This window comes from Capricornis sumatraensis, chromosome 2 (genome assembly GCF_032405125.1).
Source record: "Capricornis sumatraensis isolate serow.1 chromosome 2, serow.2, whole genome shotgun sequence".
Lineage (NCBI taxonomy): Eukaryota > Metazoa > Chordata > Mammalia > Artiodactyla > Bovidae > Capricornis > Capricornis sumatraensis.
In genome coordinates this window covers 110,556,737-110,577,076 of record NC_091070.1, presented here as the reverse complement: position 1 = coordinate 110,577,076, position 20,340 = coordinate 110,556,737, and the positions used below count along the sequence as shown (strand labels likewise).

Here is a 20,340-nt window from a genome sequence, read left to right as displayed (position 1 = left end):
GGACAACAGGAATACAGCTGGTAGCCAGCGTTGTCATCCCTGGGCTGGTTTTATTTGGGCGGTACTCCTAGCCACAGCCAAAGTCTCCCCTCTTCTTGCTCATTTTCAAACCATCGTTTTACAGAGCCTCCCAGTAGTTATTGGGACTACACAGCATCTTTTCAGGAGATCCCTTTTCTTTATAAACAATTCAGTGTCAGTTTCTGTTCATCACAAATTGGAATACGACTGGAATTGGTTCTAAGAAATGAGATGCACTGAACAACAGAACTCAAATGTGAATTGATTGACTAGAGAGGGTAAAGTATAAGGCTATGAGGACCTCAGAGTTTTGAGCTGGAAAGTTAGTGACCCTTGTTATATGGTTGTAAGACTGTTGGCAGTTTCTTAAAGTGTTTGCTGAGGTCATACAAGACCCTATCAGAAAGAAGAAGTGCTGAAATTCAAGAAGGCTTGTCTGAAAGCAGAGAATAGAGGGGAATTAGGACTTCACTGGAAGAGGCTCTTTCTGTCTGCAGCCTATAATTTAAACTATTAAGTATTCAATTAGCTGAAACTGTTGGGCCAAAATATGTTAATTTTCTACTTCAGGATAGGTTTAGTGGTGAGGAGAGGCCTGCAAAGATTAAGACATGTTTGATAGAGACCCTGAAGACATGAGGCCATGGGTGTAAAATGGTCTCACAATCAGTTTGCAGTCTTAGTTGAGGCTCCAGGTTCGTTGCTCGATGGAACAAATAGAGAACTAGGATTTAAAAACCATTTTGGGAAGTGAAAGTCAAGTTCCTTTGTAATAGCATCACCGAACACTGGCCGATTTTCTTTAAATCTGACTGCCATTTCCACAGAACAGTACTCTTAAGAATCTTAGATTTTTTTCATTCTGTTATTCAAAGCTCAGAGACCTCAAAATCGTGTTTTCAGTTTATTGACTCTTTAGCTTCCAGGTTTTACAAATAAAATACTTTATTAGCTTCTTTGATAGAATAATGTCAGAGTGTTTTACATACAATGAGGAATTCACCCTTCACTGTCTGTTCAGAGAGAGAAACTGAGGCACAGAACCTTGATCAAGTCTATTTGGTGATCAGGAGCAGCTCCCAGACTGAGTCCAGGCAGCCAAGCTGTAAGCAGTTCCAGACTCTGTGGCTGGTGGTCAGCTGTGTGAGATAGGTCCTAGACATCCTGTGCTGGCTTTCTGCCTTTAGCTTTTATCGTCAAGTTGCAGCAAAACGCAAGACACCTGAAGGTCCAGACTCACTGGACTAGCATTATCCATTTCATCGGCTATACCCCGGAGATGTAAAGTTGTATCAACTAGCTCTCTGCTCTGAGCTTGGGCCACGCGCAGAGCAGAGTAAGTGCTTGGGAAGCCGCACTTCCGTATCCATTTCACAGGTAGATGTGGAAGCAACATCACCAGGGAACCGAACCGAGAAGAATGCGGATGTGCAGATGTCACGAAATACTTGGGGTCTGGGACCAAGTTCAGTGTTTATTTTGGCTCTTCTATATTCCTTCAGAAAGTCCTTTCACTGACTCTGTGATGTCAGCTCTCTGGAAGCGTCACACTGGCATAGACTGTGAAGGAACCTGATTCCTGGGGGAAACATAGAACAAGTCTGTAAGAGGAAGGACCAGCACTAGGTTTACAGGCTATAAATGGGAAGTGTGATGCTTAGGAAAAGGAAAGGTTCTCAAGAATCGGGTAGCATTGCACCTTGCTCAGCATCTGTCACAGCTGGGTTTATCAAGATTGTTCTGATATGAATCATTTTTAAAGTCTCTGTTGAGTTTGTTACAATATTGTGTCTGTTCTATGTTTTGGTTTTGGGGGCCACGAGGCATGTGGGATCTTAGTTCCTCAATGAGGGATCGAATCCGCATCCCCTGCATTGGAAGGCAAAGTGCCAACCACAAGGCCTCTGGGAAACCATGAGCTAGAAGCAGCACTCAGGTCCCCAGACTGTCTGCCTGCCCACAGATGGGCTACAGTTTCCTTCAAGCCTAGGCAAGCCATCAGGGAGACTAGGACAGCTCAGCCAGGTGCTCAACTTAGAGCAGCCAAGAGAGTTCTAAATTAGCAAGTTTTGAAAAAGGGAAGATCAGTGAGACCTAAAGGGAGAAGGAAGAAGAGGTTCAGGCGGGAGAGGGATGGGGAGGAGATGGAGACTGAGCAGAGAATTCTCGTAAGGCGAGGAGATTCAGGAGTCAGAGACACAAAGAGACAGGAGTGGGGGAATTCAGGTGGTTTTGCTGCAAAATGTGAATATATACCAAGTGCTGTGTTTCTTCCCCAAGAAAACATCATTAAAAACCTACATGATTTTTTAAAGTCAGATTTATGTTTTTACTTCCCTTTGGAGAGGAGTGTTCTGTAACTAAACCTCAAAATGAAGATAAGGCATCCTTCCAGGGATTGCTGGGTATGTGTACAGTAGGCTTGAGGAAAATAGGTAAAAGTAGGTATTTCTGTGGTCTTTTGATCCTCCATTATCTCCTAAAATGCTTTACTTAATAAAGCCCAACTGGAGCCAAGACTTTAGCCCAGAATTGACTTCTGTTCATTTAGTAAAAGGAAGATTTTTGTCAAGTAAACTTCTTGCAATGGGATAAAACAGGTGGGCTAGGTGTCATATTCTTTACACATTTGCAGAGCTCTACTCCTAAATATTCTGATAAATAGGGCTGAATGAAACTAGGCATGGTAATTTTTACAAAGCTCCCCTGGCTATATGCAGCTGGACTCGAGAAGTCCTGGACTCAAGATGCAGTTCCTGAACTTAAGCATGCATCAGGACCACTTGGAAGATGTTGTTTTTTAATGTGCAGATGCCTGCTGACCTGTTATAGACATTCTGATTGAACAGATCTTAGAGAGAAGTTTCCAGAATCTTTATTTTTAAGAAATATGCCAGCTGATTCTGATGTGGTCCTTAGACAGCTCTCAGAGAAATACCAGCGAAGAGAAAGCGAGCAGGGACGGCATGTGAGAAGCCATGAGGGTTTTCCCAGAAGCCCTGCAATCAAGGCTGCAGATGCTCCTTGCTGCCTGCTTGCTAGGACCTGCGTTCTCCATTTCAGCTCCACACAGGTTCCACCCTTTCCCGGCCTCCACCTAGTTCCTCTCTACAGAGAGGAGGCACAGAGCAACGCCTCACCTGGATGGGCTCTGGGACAGGCTCTGTGGCAGCGACATAAATGGTGGTGCAGGGGTCCTGTGCTGGCAGGGGGTCAGGTCTCTTCTGAATGGACTACAAGGGAAACAAAGTGAACAAGCCGTTAGTTGAGCAGCGAGTTATTTCCCATCTAATTCTCCTCATGGAGAAGCACAGAATCAGGAAGTTAGGAGCTGCCAAGTTCTTTGGAGTCATTTGGTCCTTTTCAGGTGAAAATTCTCCCCCAGATTCCCTGGAACTCAATTCCCTGGGCTTTGCTTAAGACTCCTCGAGTGACATCTTGGAGCTTACAGACTTGTGAGGCAGCCTGATTTACCATTACCACTTCCCAGCTGTGTTAAAAGTCTTCCTCATAGTGAACTGAAATTGGTGTGGCTCTTACATGGATAGCTGATGAGAATGAGATATACATAGTATTTTAGTCTCACTTGTATCACCTACATAGGACTTCTCTGATACTCAGACTGTAAAGAATCTGCCTGCAATGTAGAAGACCCAAGTTTGATCCCTGAGTTGGGAAGATCCCCTGGAGAAGGGAATGGCAACACACTCTAGTATTCTTGCCTGGGAAATCCCATGAACAGAGGAGCCTGGCAGGCTATAGCCCATGTGGTTGCAAAGAGTCAGACACGACTGAGTGACTAACACCCACGTACACACACACATATCACTCATAACATGCAGAGGTCCTGCTATTCCTCACTATCACGGCTTCTCATCAATTCTCTTTCCTATCTAAATACCGAACTTAATAATGACCATACATATGCAAGTGTTCTAAGTTTACAAAGGTCTTCACATATATCTTCCCATTTGTCTCACAACCACTCTATATGTTAAATACTATTGTTACTCACATTTCATAGATGAAGATGCTAAAGTCCAGAAAGGTTTAGTGCTTTCTTAATGGCACGTACAAGAGGTATCAAAGCCAGGATTTTAACTTAAAGCACATGTACTTTCCATCATGTTCTTCTTTGGTTGCCCCAACTTATGATAACCTCTCCTTTACTTAAATTCCTTAGGTACTTAAAGCCTAATTCTCACTGTATACAAGACACTCTGATATATTTATATGTTGCTTCTCCAAACAAACCATCAGTTCCTTGACAAATAGCCTTTTTTTTTTTTTTGCATTCCCTACAAAGCAGTGCTGGGCGCACAAGAACCTTCAGTTGATGTTTGTTTATGTTACTTAGAATGAATTAAAATGCACAATACCAGGACAAAATCAATGTAGGTGTCAATTGGGACCACATCTCTCTAAGATGGAGATGACATATCTGATGCCTAGAAAGTCATTTTTCAACATACATAGGGGCACTGGTGTAGGATAATATTATACTCTCCCTTTCCTGAACATAAAGACTTAACAATGAAGCCCATGGGTTTTAATGGGAGAGAACTTGGAATCTTGTCATCTGATGGAAGAGATAAGAAATTGGAAAAGTTTACTAGAGGAAAGAAGATTCAAGGTGTGACATGATCATTCTTTTCATATATCTGATTAATTGCCATGTAGAAGAGGAAATACATTTGTTCTATAGAACAAATTTGTTATATTTGTTCTATAGAGCTTTAGGGTAAGATTTTGGTTCAGTATAATGAAGATTTTTCTAATAGTAAAGAAAAGAAAGAAAACGTTAGTCGTTCAGTTGTGTCCGACTCTCTGCAACCCCGTGGACTGTAGCCCCCCAAGCTCCTCTGTCCGTGATATTCTCCAGGCAAGAGTACTGGAGTGGGTTGCCATTCCCTTCTCCAGAGGAGCTTCCTGACCCAGGGATTGAACCCAGGTCTCTTGCATTGCAGGCAGATTCTTTACCATCTGAGCCAACAGGGAAGTAAGAGGTACTCAAATGTGGGATGAATCATCTTGAGAGGCAGTGAATTCCCCACCACTGGAAGTGGTTGGGGTAGAGCAGGAATTCTCACACTTTAATGTGCATATGAATTTCCTAGGGATCTTGTTAGAAGTTTAGTTCTATTTCAGAAGATCTGAGGTGGGAACTTTCTGCATTTGTAATTAGGTCCCAGGTAATGCTTTTAGTAAAAGATTGTTTTAGTAAAAAGGAGCTAGCCAGCACTTTGGAAGTAATGTTGTAGAAGATAATTCATGCAGTAACTGGGTGAAATTAAACAAGATCTAAATAAAGGAAAGGACATAACATTTTGTGAATTTAAAGTTCAATATTAAAACATACATTGTCTTCTCAAATTGATCAATGCAGTTCTAATTAAAATTCCAGCAAAATTTTAAGGAGGGTCTTGAAAATTGAATCTAAAATATATAGATGCAAATGCAAAGGACTTTTCATCTATATGAAAATGAAAGGCCAAGAACTTGAAGAAGAACAAGTAAAAAGAAAGAAAGTGTTAGTCACTCAGTCATGTCTGACTCTGCAACCCCATGTACTGTAGCCCTCCAGGCTCCTCTGTCCATGGAATTCTCCAGGCAAGAATACTGGAGTGGGTTGCCATTCCCTTCTCCAGGGGATCTTCCTGACCCAGGGATGGAACCTGGGTCTCCTGCATTGCAGGTAGATTCTTTACCATGTGAGCCACAGATTTATAATAAATCTGTAAGCACAGGTTTGAAAAGACAGTATGGTACTGGTGTAAGTGTAAAGAAATAGAGAACTTCAGAATAGATCCACACATATATGGACCCTTGATTTATAATGATGTGGCACTGCGGTGGGTCAAGAACAGTCTTTTAAATATAGTCAATAGAATATCCATATGGAAAAATATAAAACAACCCATCTCATACCATACTCAAAAGACCATTTTCAGGTACATAACAGACATACGTTTAAAAGATAAACCACACTGTTTTTAGAAGACTATAGAAGAATATCTTCTAATATTCTTAACTGGAATATCTTGAAAATTTCTTAACCAGAATACAAAAAGTTTTATCTACAAAGGAAGAGATTACTAAATTGTTCTATGCAAAAACTGAGAATGTTCCTTTATCAAAATGTATCTCTGAGAAATTTCAGAGGCAAACCATAAGATGGGTGAAGGTATCTGCTAACATAGAACTGCCAAAAAGCCAAATATTTAAGTATCTTAAGAAAATCCCACTCCAAATAGACTGAGACTCAAAGGAAAAATGAGTAAGAGATTTCACGGCCACTTTAAGAAAGAGGATATTAATACGGCAATAAACAGTATGAAAAATTGTTCAACTTGCTTAATAATTAGTGGAATGCAAAATAAAACTATAAAAAGGTATCCAACAGAATGACTAAAATTTAAAAGACTAATAAATAAGAAAGACTTCTTAAGTGAACAATGCAAAGAAATAGAGGAAAACAACAGAATGGGAAAGACTAGAAATCTTTTTAAGAAAATTGGAGATATCAAGGGAACATTTCATGTAAGGATGGGCACAAGAGAGGGCAGAAATGCCAAGGACTTAACAGAAACAAAAAAGATTAAGAAGAGGTGGCAAGAACACACAGAATTATACAAAAGAAGTCTTAATGACCTGGATAATCATGATGGTGTGGTCACTCACCCAGAGCCAGGCATCGTGGAGTGTGAAATCAAGTGGGCCTTAGGAAACACTACTGTGAACAGAGTTAGTGGAGGTGATGGGATTCCAGGTGAGCTCCTTCAAATCCTAAAAGATGATGCTGTTAAAGTGCTGTGCTCAATATGTCAGCACATATTGACATATGTGGAAACTCAGCAGTGGTCACAGAACTGGAAAAGGTCAGTTTTTATTCCAATCCCAAAGAAAGGCAATGCCAGAGAATGTTCAAATTACCACATACTTGCACTCATTTCACATGCTAGCAAGGTGAAACTTGCTAGAGAATGTCCAGATGTACAAGCTGGGTTTAGAAAGGCAGAGGAACTAGAGATCAAATTGCCAACATTCACCAGGCATTAGAGAAAGCAAGGGGATTCCAGAAAAGCATCTACTGCTTTACTGACGATGCTAGACCCTTTGACAATGTGATTCACACAAACTATGGAAAATTCTTAAAGAGATGGAAATACCAGATTACCTTACCTGTCTGCTGAGAAACCTGTATGCAGATCAAGAAGCAACAGTTAGAACTGGACATGGAACAATGGACTGGCTCCAAATTGGGAAAGGAGTACATCAAAGCTATATATTGTCACCCTACTTATTTAACTTATATGCAGAGTACATTATGAGAACTGCTGAGCTAGATGAATCACAAGCTATAATCAAGATTGCCAGGAGAAATATGAACAAACTCAGATATGCAGATGATAACACTCTAATGGCAGAAAGAGAAGAGGAACTAAAGAGCCTATTGATGAAGGTGAAAGAGAAGAATGAAAAAACCTGGCTTAAAACTCAACATTCAAAAAACTAAGATCATGGCATCCAGGTCCATCACTTCATGGCAAATAGTAGGGAAAAGTGGAAACAGTGAAAGATTTTATTCTCTTAGGCTCTAAAATCACTGCAGATGGTGATTGCAGCCATGAAATTAAAAGACACTTGCTCCTTGGAAGGAAAGCTATGACAAACCTAGACAATGTATTAAAAAGCAGAGATATCACTTTGCCAACAAAGGTCCATATAGTCAAAGCTATGGTTTTTCCATGTATGGATGTGAGAGTTGGACCAGAAAGAAGGCTGAGCACTAAAGAATTCATGCTTTTAAATTGTGGTGCTAGAGAAGACTCTTGAGAGTTCCTTGGGCTGCAAAGAATCAAACCAGTCAATCCTAAAGGAGATCAATCCTGAATATTCATTGGCAGGACTGATGCTGAAGCTGAAGCTCCGATACATTGGCCGACTCATGCAAAGAGCCACCTCATTGGAAAAGACCCTGATGCTGGGAAAAATTGAAGGCAAAAGGAGAAGGGGGTAGCAGAGGATAAGATGGTTAGATAGCATCACTGACTCAATGGACATGAATTTCAACAAACACCAGGATATAGCAAAGGACAAGGAAGCCTGGCATGCTGTAGTCCCTGGTATTGCAATATGTCGGACACAGCTTAGCGACTGAACACCACCACCATCAAGTTTTGATTAGAATGCGTAGCAGCTGAAACTCTGGTATACAGGTGCAAAAAAGTAAATTGATATACATATTTTGAAATACAGCTTGGCCTTGTCTAGTCAGTTTGAAGACATGTATACTGTATGACTTAGCAATTCTACCTCTAGACGAATCCCCAACAAAAATATGTGCACATATCTACCAAGAAGCACACATATTAATATGAATGGCTGCAGTTTTCATAACCCCTCAGACTAGAAATAAAGTAATTGTCCATCAATAGTTAATTGGAAAAATAAACTCTAATACATGCATACATCGATATTCCATAAAGCAATGAATATGAATGCTTTGTATCTAAGCTCAAAGACATGGATGCATGTTATAAAGGTAATATTAAGCAAAAGAAACCAGATATAAGAGGGAAAATACTGTAGGATTCCATTTTTATAAAGTCAAAAAAAGGAGTAAACTTTATTTTTAGGAAGTCAGGATAAGGCATCTTTGAGGAGGAGACAGAAAAGAGTGATTAGGAGACATACAAGGGGGTCTTCTAGGGGTCCAGATGATGTTCTGTCCCTTGATCTAGGGGTTCATTTTATGGTCCTAAAAGACTCAATACTGAGAGCTATAATTTCTCCTCAAATATAATAGATGTGCAGATTCAGTGCAATCCTAATAGGATTTTTTCCCTTTTTGTGATGCTTGAGAAGCTGATTCTAAAATACATATGAAAGTACAAAGGGACAAGGATAGTCAAAACTCTTGAAGGGAAACAGGATGAGAAGACTTTATTAGATATGAAGATGGGATAATTCATTGAGGTGACATTTATAGATTGTGCACTGTTTAGTATGTATGTCATGCTGTTAATCACTCAGTCGTGTCTGACTGTTTGTGACCCCATGGACTGTAGCCCGCCAGGCTCCTCCAACCATGAAATTCTCAGGCAAGAATACTGGAGTGGGCCGCCATTTCCCCCTCCAGGAGATCTTCTGAACCCAGGGATTGAACCCAGGTCTCCTGCATTGCAGGCAGATTCTTTACCATCTGAGCCACCAGGGAGTAAAAAGAGAGATGCTAACAAAATGGGATAGAATAGATAGGGAAGGCACCATGGTAAACTTGAACCTGATTACCTAAAAGTATAAATGCGAAAGAGGTTGCTATTGGGCCTCATGTATTTAAACGGAATTTGGTTCTCAATGGTAGTCATGGCCTGTGAAACAAATCCTCTAGGCCTCTAGGGGACAGCAGAAAGATTTTTGTCCAAGAGTTCATCTCTGCTTTACAGAAATGCATTTACTGTCATTTGATGCAATTTCCCAAGGTGTTAATCAAAACTGTATTTATCTTCACATCTTTTACTCAAGAATTTGCCTTCCCCTGTAGCCTAAAGGTCAGATTCTGGCCTATACATCACTTAGAATTGCTTTCAGTTCTGAAAAACTATATCTTCATCAGTTGAGTTCAGTCACTCAGTCGTGTCCTTCTTTTTGCGACCCCATGCACTGCATCACGTGAGGCTTCCCTGTCCATCACCAACTCCCAGAGATATAATATCTTCATATCTAACCATTATCTTTTAGCCACCCTCTTACTTCTAACATATCTGCTCCTCAACTTTATCTCGACTCTTTTTTAAAATCCAGCTCTTCTATTTCAATCCAACCATCACTCCATCACAGTTCTGCTTTCATCTCCTGCCTACATACCCTCTTCCATCTCACCAACCACTCTCTAGGCAGAATCCTCAAGATCCTCCTTCTTTATCTCTTTGATGTTTGCAAACTCTTAAACTTAGATCAGACTAACATGTCACACAATAAGCTTTCTCAACCATTCCCTCTCTCCTCAAGCTGCATCTTTTTCCTTAGAGAAGGAAAGAGTTTGATAACATGGAACTGTAAACTGCTAAAATGCCAGAGGGGAAAGGAGCCATACATTACATGTTTCTAGTGTCCTCATTTTTTTCCTATGAAGAAACAGATGGCTAGAAAATTACCCAGTGTTTCCCATAGTTTCAAATAATAAATCATCCCATCTGATACTGAAGTTTAATGCCCTTTTAGAGAGCTCTTGTTCTTGCTTTCTGCTTTCCAAATTTCTTCTGCTTCATAACTCATGTAGAACAACGAATGTCAGGCATGCAAAGTGAACTGACTGGCCAGGGAGTCCATGGGAAGCATGACAGGTCCACCCCAGACAAAGAAAGTATGGAACTTACACCTGATTTCTGGACTTGGGCATAGATAGTAAGGCTTTTTGCTTCCATTGTTGGCTGGTAATTGTCTGTTTTACCTGGGGAAAAGAAACCATAATCGTTATCTCTCTCTCTGGTTTCCAGCATGAACTCTCTGCTTGCACTTTCTGGTCTTTGCACCTCGGTGCATACCGGCATACCCCAGGAGTACCACAGAAAAAAGCACTGAGTCCCAAATCCCATGCACATTTGTCCTATGACATTAGGTTAGTCACTTGGTCTCTCTGAGCCTAATGTCCCTATCTGTAAAATGAAATTGAAATACCTGCCTCTCAGGGCTGCTGTGATGATTACACGAGATATTACCTGTAAAGTGTATAGGACGGTGCCTGGCACATAGTGTTACATGTAATTGATATGCCATTTAATTATTTTGATCTCTATTGTGTGATGTGCATATCTAGTCTCCTATTAGAATTTCAAGTTTTTTAAGGATATGGAAAGTTATTTATACCTCTTTTGTATTCTTCAGTTCATAGAGGTTCATTCACAGCTTTCTCACCTCCTTGTTTCTGGGGAACCTGGTAGATGTGTAGTGGGAGGGGTATAAGAGGGATGATCTGCCAGGGACTATTTGGAATAAAGCTGCCATGTCATTCTAATGCCTACCATCTTTTTTTCCCCCTCTAAGTCCAGACTCCCTGAAAATCAATATGCTGCAGAACATTTACATTTTTAAATAGTTTTAATCTTTTTTCTTTTTAAATCTATAGAAATAATTCATTGCTTCAAAAATTTAAATAGTAGAGAGCAAAAAGTACTTCCTCCTTCCTCCTTCACCCAGTAACCAGTATGATTTCATTCTCAGAAGTAATAGTTTTCAACAGTTTGATGTATCTCCTTCCAGATGAACTCTGAACAATAGAACTTCATCTTTGATGATGGAAATGTTCCCTGTCAGCAATCTAAGTAGCCACAAGTCTCACATGACTACTGAGCACTTGAACTGAGGCTAATGCAACTGAGGAACTGAACCTTCAGCTCAACTCAATTCAATTTTAAATTGCTTTCAATACTATGAAAAAGAATATACATAAATGCATAACTGAATCACTGTGCTGTGCAGCAGAAATTAACACAATGTTATAAATCAACTATACTTCAATAAAATTTTTAAAACAATTGCACTTAATTCTAATTAATTTAAATTTAAATAGCCACATGTGGCTTGTGACCACCAAATTAGGCAGTGTGGTTCTGGACACTTGTATAGATTTTTTTAATGCAAATATGGTGATTCCATACACACTTCTCTGTAATACGACTTTCTCCCTTACCGTATATTGAGGACATTTTCCTTGCTAAAGCAATAGATCAATCTCATTCTTTCTGATGTTTCATGGTATTCCTTGCATGCATCATGTAGCGATGAGAATGATGGAGGGAAAATACAGAAGCAAGGATGCCTGTTTTGGGGACTATTCCAAAATCTAAGCAAAAGCAATGGGGCTTAACGCAGAGGAAATCACAGTATTTAGGGTAGACTTATTTTAACAGCAGTTAATTTATTCTCTTAAAAAACTAGACATGTATCTTAGGAAATAGCACTTAGGAGAGGTATATTTTTATTTGGAAGGAAAAGGCCTTGTGTGTATGTTCGTGATAAAGGTGGTGGAACGTGCTGCTTGAGGGTGTGACCCTTGGGGAGGAAATGATGGGCAGCCCCAGGAGAAGCTCAGAGAATTCAAAGAAACCAAAATATGGTTTTCCTGTGTGGGTGTGGGCATGGAGTGCTTACCTTCCTGGTGGTTGCAACTTCCCTTTTTTGGTCTCAGTGGATCATTGGCTGAGGAGTGTGCATATGTTTGGATATGGGAATGGAGAATAGAAGTTGGGTCATCAGAGGAGATAACAGAGGGGTTGCAAGTTAGTTCTGTGAAATACATCCTTTCAGTTCAAATCTGGAGTGTCTGCACAGTTATAACCCTCACTCAGCACTGTCATCAGTGTTGTACGGGAACAGAGATGGTACAGAATAAATTCCAGTCCTTAAGGACTTTCAGCCTTTCAGGTCAGCTCAAGCTGAAAATTACAATAGAGGGGATAGTCTTAAACGGTCAGAGAGATGCAAAAGGCTGAATGTTGCTTCTCAAAAAGACTGCTGGATCAAGATAATTCAGTCTCATGCATTTTCTCCTCAATGCAGGGACAAGTTTTCATGAGCCAGCTCAACTCTAGTCACTGAGATCTTAGGATCTAATGAAAAAGTTCTTGGCCTTCAAACTGGGGCATCTACCTTCTAGTCCTCACTAGTTGTGTGGCATTAGATAACACATGTCATCTCAATGGATCTCTTCTCCTACCTTCACTGTAAAATAAAGGAGTGGACTGTCTACTATTCTTTTTCAGCTCTTACCTGCAGCCTTAAGTTATCTCATGCTGCCCTAACCTCAAGTATTGATACGTTAAATCCACTCTCTGTGCCCATCCCAGAGCCTTCCAGTGCTGCCCTCTGCTGGCAACAGGATTTAAATAGTAATGCCTGCATTAAACACTTTATTTGTGTGTGTATATGTATCGATCCATCTATTTCTCCATCTATTATCTATCATTTATCAGTGCTTTCTGGTATTGACTCTTGAATCCACATAAAAACGCCATGAAGTATGTATTATTATCCCCATTTTGCAGAGGAGAAGTTAGATTATCTGTTTGATCACAGAACTCATAAGTGGCAAAGTCTGCCCTTGAAGGCCAAAATCTCTGTTCTTACCCAATGTACCTTCTGAGCCCAGAATTTCCAGAGAGTCCATTTGAAATCCTTCGCATGGACTGCATTCTGGAAATGACACCGGTAGAAGTTGCCAATAAAATCTCTTGAACCAAGTCTTATGGGGTTACAGTAATTGAGTATAGGTTTTAACCACAGATTTAAGGCAAGATTTTTGAGTGTTCCTGGCTTACAAAGAATACACAGTGATTAGAAACAAGGATGGGTATTTGTGTTGGGAAAAGTGATAGAGAATTTACTGCGGGGTGGGGAATACTAGTCCCTTCAGAGGCAACCACGTGATAGCAGCATGTAGCTGAGGACAGTGTGGGTTAGGATCCCAGGGCTTCCACCAGCAGGGTTAATGCAGGTACGTTAATCTCAGTTTTCTCATTGCTAGTATTTCAGTGCTTCTTCATTGTCTTAGCCAACAATGGTTACCCTGCCTCATCCCCATGAGCTTTCATCGTGATGTCTGTCTGAATCGCCCCACCCCCTCACAGTTCCTCCCCAGCTACCACTTAGCTGGAGGAAATGAGACAAGGTAGGTGGCCTGCTATGACCTAGATTATTTTATATAAGCAAAACCAACATCAGAGTGCTGAGGTAGGGCTTTTCCAAGAAGGTTGTATGTGGAGAACATTAATCTGCTTGAGAATGAGATTGGCCATCAGATCGGTGGTGTGAAGATCAAGTTCCATCTTCCCCGTGGGCAGACCAGCCAAGGGACCTGTCCTGATTGTGGAGCAGGAGCTTCTGCTGCTAGCGTGGGCGGGTGGTGGGTAATGTGGCCAAGGAGAGCACACGGGCTTGAGATATTGAATCACAGGACAATGTGGAGGAGAGGCCAGGAGATACTAAAGCTAGGCATTGAAACTTCAAGGGAGTCATTGGATCTTAATTGTTTCAGTCCACCCTGGGTGACTTTCCATAACTATTTAGTTTGGCTTTAAGTGACCTTATAGATTGCACACTTGACCAAGGTGAGTCAGAATATGTGCTAAATTGTAGTAAACTGTGTTCCCTCTGCTGTCTTCTGATGACCTGTGGGCCTTCCCAGAGGAATATACCCTGGGAGCTGGAACATATGGTTGCAGTTCTGATTCCCTCACCGACCAGTTGGGTGACCTTGTAGGAGTCACTTAGCCTCTCTGTGCATTGGTTACCCCATTGCTAACTCTCAGAGACATATCTTAAGTGTAAAAAGAAAATATAGAAAGGTTTCAACCCTTGGGTAAAAACAGCTTACTATAAGGTTCTTTTCATCAGTCAGTAGATGTAGCTTCACTTAAACAAGATCCAAGACTCCTCTGAACTCTGCTCCTAGTTTCAGCCTCTTATCTAACCCCTTCAGCATCCTATACACACTTCAGCTGCAGTGCTAGTCATACTGAATTTAAATTGTCTGTGTAATGTCTCCTGTGTTAGATACCTGTGGTTCATCTTTCTTTTCATCCCTATAGACTAGCATGGGGAGGGGGTGATCAATCAAGACATGTTGAATGAAACTGAATTAAGCAAGGTCTCAGGATATGTTTATTTAGTGTTTTTGCAAAGGCGCTTGCTCCCTGCAGAATGGTGAGAGCAAATGATTGTGGGGAGAGGTCTCCTGCTTACCACAGGGAGCCTGATAAGAATCTCTTTGTTGTCAAACACCTACCTCTTCTTCTCAACAGTAGTATCACCACTTGGAGAATCATGATAATGCCAACGATGCCCCCTAAGAAGAGCCCAGCATATAGTCCCCATTGTCTTGATTCTGAAAAATAAGAAGTTAAAGGGCAAACTCAAAAGTGCTGTGAGTTTAAAACCATCCCACGCAGAAGTGGGGAGACCTAGCCTCGTGTTTTCTGCCTATGTTCTTTCTCAAGGGAGACATTAATTCTCATGGCTTTAGAGATCAAACTTAGCCCACTGAAGAGTTCCAGATCTGTTTCCTTATCCTGATTTCTGTCGCTATACTTGACTTCCATACACCTAGTTTTTGTAAAGACTCTTCTACTCAGATGTTTTATTTTTCACTTCACTTTAGACATTTTACCACGTGACTAAAGCTAAACTTATCTTTGTTTTTTCCTAAGTCAATCTCTCTGCTAGGTTTCTCTGTAAATTTCTAATGTGTCCTGTATCCATTTCGGTAAAAACAACACGATGGCTCCACATGCTGTCCCCACGCTCCCACACAGTTCTCATGAGACACCAGGAGGAAGGAGGGTCTACTTTACTTTTAAAATAAACACAATCGTGCTATTATTGTCCTTCCATGCAAATAATTGTATTGAGCCCACTAGACCTGAACTGAAAGAAAAGCATGTAGTTTTCCTCTGAATCATTCCCATGTTTAATATTAGCACTAGAGTACCAGTCACTAAGTTAAAAATCAGAGAGCCAGTTTTCATTGCTTTCTCTCCTCTCCCTCCTTTACCAAATCCTTCTGAACCTTAGTAAATAAGACATTTATCTCATTAAGATAATAATAGATACTTACTGAGCATTTACAACGGACCAAACATTTTTTAGTGCATCTTGTCTATTAATGCATTTAATCCTCAGAGCAATCCTATGAGGTAGAAACTCATTACTCCCATTTCGTGGATAAGGAAGCGGACACAGAGATCCTTGAGAACTATAGGTTGGTCTAAGAGTAGAAATATGGCTGAATATTGAAGACAGACTTCTTGGAGAGTCAGGGAGATATATGGGCTTGGGGTTAAGTTACATCAGGGTAATGAACAGTGCAGACAACCCAAAGCACTAGGGTTCTAAGTGAAGTAATAGCATTCACATTCTAAGCAGAAAGACATCAGGAGGTACTGTTACATTAATGTGCAAGGGTAACTTGTTAAGATGATTGTGGAATCAGGCTGTTTGTTGTTAAATCTGTGATGGATTTGCTGGGAAGTAACTGAAAGAAAGGAATAAGTAGGGGACAGAAGGGCAGGGTACTTACAGACACAATTCAGACATTTACAGAGTTGGCCAGGGATATATAGCCTGAAGTTGCAACAAACTGAAAATGCATTCTGCCAAGATCCAGCTGGGCCTGATAGATGAGCAGAAGTTGCCTCCAGGATTTGAAAAGATTTTTTTCTTTTTAGGTCTTTAACACATCAAGTCATCCCAGGGAATCCCACTGAACTGGGGTTTTGTAAGCTTCTTGATTATAGGGTTTCTTCCCAGAACTAAACACATTTTAACCCTGCCAGATAACAATTTTAGCAGTCACATGACCCCCAATCAAAAACCAAGGGTGCAAGCAGAGTTGTAAGAAGGCTTTTAAATTTACATAAAGCCTGAAATGAGTACAAAGTCAGTGCGGAAGCTGGAGTTGCCCTATGAACAGCTCTAGCCTGAATGGCTGACGGTTGCTGAGAGCCCACTTCACGTGTGTGTGTGTGTGTGTGTGTGTGTGTGTGTGTGTGTATGTATCTGAGGAATAGTGACAGATTGATTAGTGCTTATGTTGCCAACACCAGAAAACTCATGGAGAAACCTTTTGAACCTAAGATAAAGAAGCAGGGCCCGCAGCCTAAGTACCACCAGGTTTCTTCAACCCATGGGATGGACCCAGCAGACGGTTATAGTAGCACGTAGTATTTCAAGACTATTTCCTCTTTTTTCTTCCCTCATGTATTTTGAGACCTTCTAAAACAACAGTTAATTTAAGAACAAGCACTGCAAGTACAAAAGTGAATTTAAAAAGTAGCATTTCTTTCAAATTTCTTTTATAAAAATAATAAAACCAATAAGGTGGTGTACCTAAAACTAGAAAATAGCAAGAGAGTTAAGTAAATTAATTAAAGTAAAACTAGAAAATAGAAGACGACATAAGTGCATAAGTAACACCTGCAAAACGAGAGTTTCTTCTGTTGTGACAGCCCAGCCACCTACCTACTCAGATAAACTAAAAATAACTGGGGCATATTACTGGCCCAGAGGACATAATAGCAACAGCTCTCTCTTTTCAGGGTCTCAGGAGGATGAAAGCTATCTGCTCCTCTTGTCCTATGACATACATGACCAACTTCTGCCAGGTCAGCCTCATCTGAAAGGCAACCTGGTCACAGTCCTGAAAGATATTTCATAAGCCCCAGTTTCCCCCTTAATCTTTGGATACTGATTCATATGAATCTATTGGAGGATGTACGTTATAGAACCACAGACTTTTTTAACTTTAAAGGAATTACTGAGTTTATTTGACTCAGCTCACTAGTTTTATGTTGAGAAAACTGAGACTCAGGCAAGCATACCTAGAGTCACAGAAGAAGGCAAAGGCCAAAACAAGTGAGAAGAGACATGAAGACTTCACCGTTTGTTCTAGCCTATGGAGGTGAGGCCTCTTACAATGAGCAGCAGCAGGGTAGGATGCCTGGCAGATATTCGGAGTCAAAAGCTCTTGAGCCCCAGCTCACCCTTCACCACCCTTCATCCCACATCTGCAGGTGTGCTTCCTCCCACAGCACCTTCACCAGTCCCGTCGCCTGCCTAGCCCTGGCCCCAGGCCAAGCTTAATTGCTCTGTGTAACTTATCCTTCCACTCCAGCTCCCATTCTTCCCTCTCCTTTGGACTCTGAAGCCCCTTGATTTATGTCCTACATCTTAAAATTATCTTTGCTGTGGAGACTGTCTTCAGGGAGGGCACCTGGAGCCAGACAGATGGACTCAAATTCTGGGTCTACCACTTGATAGCTCTGTGACCTCCAGAGGCCGCATACCCCCTGGGGTCCCTGTTTCCTCAATGGCAAAACAAACATAAAAATATTCAGTTCGCAGAGTTGTTCTGATGAACCAATGAAATAACATATGGAAAATGCTTAGAGCAATGCCTAGAATCTAGCATGTAGTGAGTGCATGATAAATCACTTCTGATTTATCACAACAAAGAGTTGTGTCCGATTATTTGCGGCCCTAAAAACTGTAGCCCACCAGGCTCCTCTGTCCATGAGATTCTCCATCCCATGGATATTCTCCAGGTAAGAATACTGGAGTAGGTTGCCATGCCCTCATTCCAAGGGATCTTCCTGATCCAGGGATCAAACCTGCATCTCCTGCATTGGCAGAGGGGTTCCTTAACATTAGCACCACCTGGGCATCCCAAGGCAAGTGGAATTGATGTTTATTCACCACATGCTCCCCAGGTGTAGCTTCTACACTTGGTGCTCACCTTTTAGGTGCTCTTATTCAATTATGATATGCATATGGAAACTAAATGTTAGGGACTGCCTTTGGGAACTTAAATAAATATGGACAAATAGCTACTTCTACAGCTTGTGGGGGTCAGGCTGCTCACGATCTCTTTAATTTCTGTCAATAACTTCCTATAGTCCCCTGAGTTTTCTCTCCTGCAGCCCTGTAGTCTGAGCTGTCCTGAGTGCAAGGTTCAGTGTCTTCACCTATTTCCACACACACACGAAAATAAAACAAAACCAAAAAACCTATACTAAGAATTTTGTTGCGGGATTTCCCTGGTGATCTAGTGATTAAGACTCTATGCTTCCACTGCAGGGGGCATGAGCTCAGTAGCTGGTCTGGGAATTAAGATCCTGCCTGCTGTGCGGTATAGCATGCTGTGTGGTGTAGCAAAAACAAACAAACAAAGAGAATGTCATGGGTTCAAATCCTCTACTGTAGATTTGGAAGTTCGCAAGGAGCAGATTCCATCATGGAAAGGGAAGGTTTCTAACACGTGAGAGGCTCAGACCCTATCTTTCTCTTCCTATATCTGCATAAGCAACAGCTTCCCCCATTATAACACAGAAGTATTGAACCTACAGCTGGATTGTTTGGGGAAGGGAGGTCTTATCTTCTGTTCTCCATAAAGAGCAGCTTATACTCTTCAAAAAGCATTTATGAAGCTCTTTATCCTAAAGAAGCTCTGTTCCCTCCCAAAGAGGAATTCTAATAGTGGTTTCTTTAATATGACCATGTGTTCTAACCCAGTAAGGTGTAGGAATCCTATCTAGATGGTAAACTCCTTGAAGGTAGACCCTGTACCTTATGCTTCACACGCATTCCCCTTTCCACATGACACAGTATAGTGCAGGGGGCACTCAATATGCACGTGATGGACAAGTGATTTAAGTTAAATTAGGAGCCATAGAATGAAGCTTGGAGATGACTGTCATATACCCTTTTGCTAAGAATTATCAGAACTCTAAGTTCTGATAATTCAGTGGAAAAGAATCCACCTTCCAATGCAGGAGACACAGGAGATACAGGTTTGATCCCTGGGTCGGGAAGATCCTCTGAGGGAGGAAATGACAACCCACTCTAGTATTCTTGCTGGGAAATTCCATGGACAGAGGAGCCTGGAGGGCCACAGTCTGTGGGGTTGCAAAGAGTCGGACGTGACTGAGCGTGCATGCACATACACAAAATAAGAAGGTCTCAGAAGGAATGCAGGGTCACCTTCTGAATGGCCCAAGGCAGGAGTGGAAGGGAACAATCAGTGACCTACTTGGCAGTGCTTTATTATAGCCGAATGGAACCAGAAACAAGGTGTGCATCTGTGCTCTCAGCACCATCTGTGTTCCCATTTTCAAACCACCACTTCCTGTGGCAGTGACTCTGGCTCTTTTTGTTCTCCCTCTTTTTGCTCAGTCATATAGTGAGGCCCCTCAGGATGACGATGCTCAGAAATCGGATCAACATTGTTCTGGGGTCCACAGGTCCCAGTCTTTGTCCAAAAAGAATCCTTATCTGAACAGTCTTCTTTAAAAAAAAAATAAAAAATCATTAAAAAAAATCTTTATTGAATTTGTTACAACGTTGTTTCTGTTTTATATTTTGGTTTTTTGGCCAAAGACACATGAGATCTTAGCTCTCCAACCAGGAATCAAACCCACACCCCCTGTATTGGAAGGAAAAGTCTTAACCACTGCCAGGGAAGTCCCTGAACATTCTTAAAGAGGAGACTTAGGACTTTCCCCCTCCGTGGAACCTCTTAGAGACAGCTGAGCAGGCTGGTTGAGAACTCCAGTGCCATTTATGAAGAGTTCTTTGCATGAGTTTCCATCCTTTGGTCTTCTATTTGATTGGCTGTGCTTTAGACCTGATAACTCGGCAGGTAGCCACGCCTCTAAGGAAAAGGCTGAAGGGCCTTTTTTATTTATCTCTGAAAGTCTGCTGCCACAGAAACACAAAAGTCTCTCTCAAGTCCCCAAATTCTAATTGTTTAAGGGAAGATAAAGA

At 41.2% G+C, this 20,340-nt stretch overlaps 1 protein-coding gene across 1 annotated transcript in view; it reads right to left on the bottom strand.

Annotated features, from left to right (window-relative positions):
* Positions 1-1,549: 1,549 nt before the first annotated feature.
* Positions 1,550-20,340, bottom strand: part of SLAMF1 (signaling lymphocytic activation molecule family member 1) — a 38,686-nt gene continuing 19,895 nt past the window's right edge. Inside the window, exons 4-7 of the mRNA XM_068965071.1 lie at positions 14,810-14,908; positions 10,404-10,477; positions 3,162-3,254; positions 1,550-1,600 (exon numbers count right to left, since the gene is read on the bottom strand). Coding sequence (XP_068821172.1) covers positions 1,550-1,600; positions 3,162-3,254; positions 10,404-10,477; positions 14,810-14,908 — 317 coding nt within the window. The remainder of the gene's footprint in view (positions 1,601-3,161; positions 3,255-10,403; positions 10,478-14,809; positions 14,909-20,340) is intronic.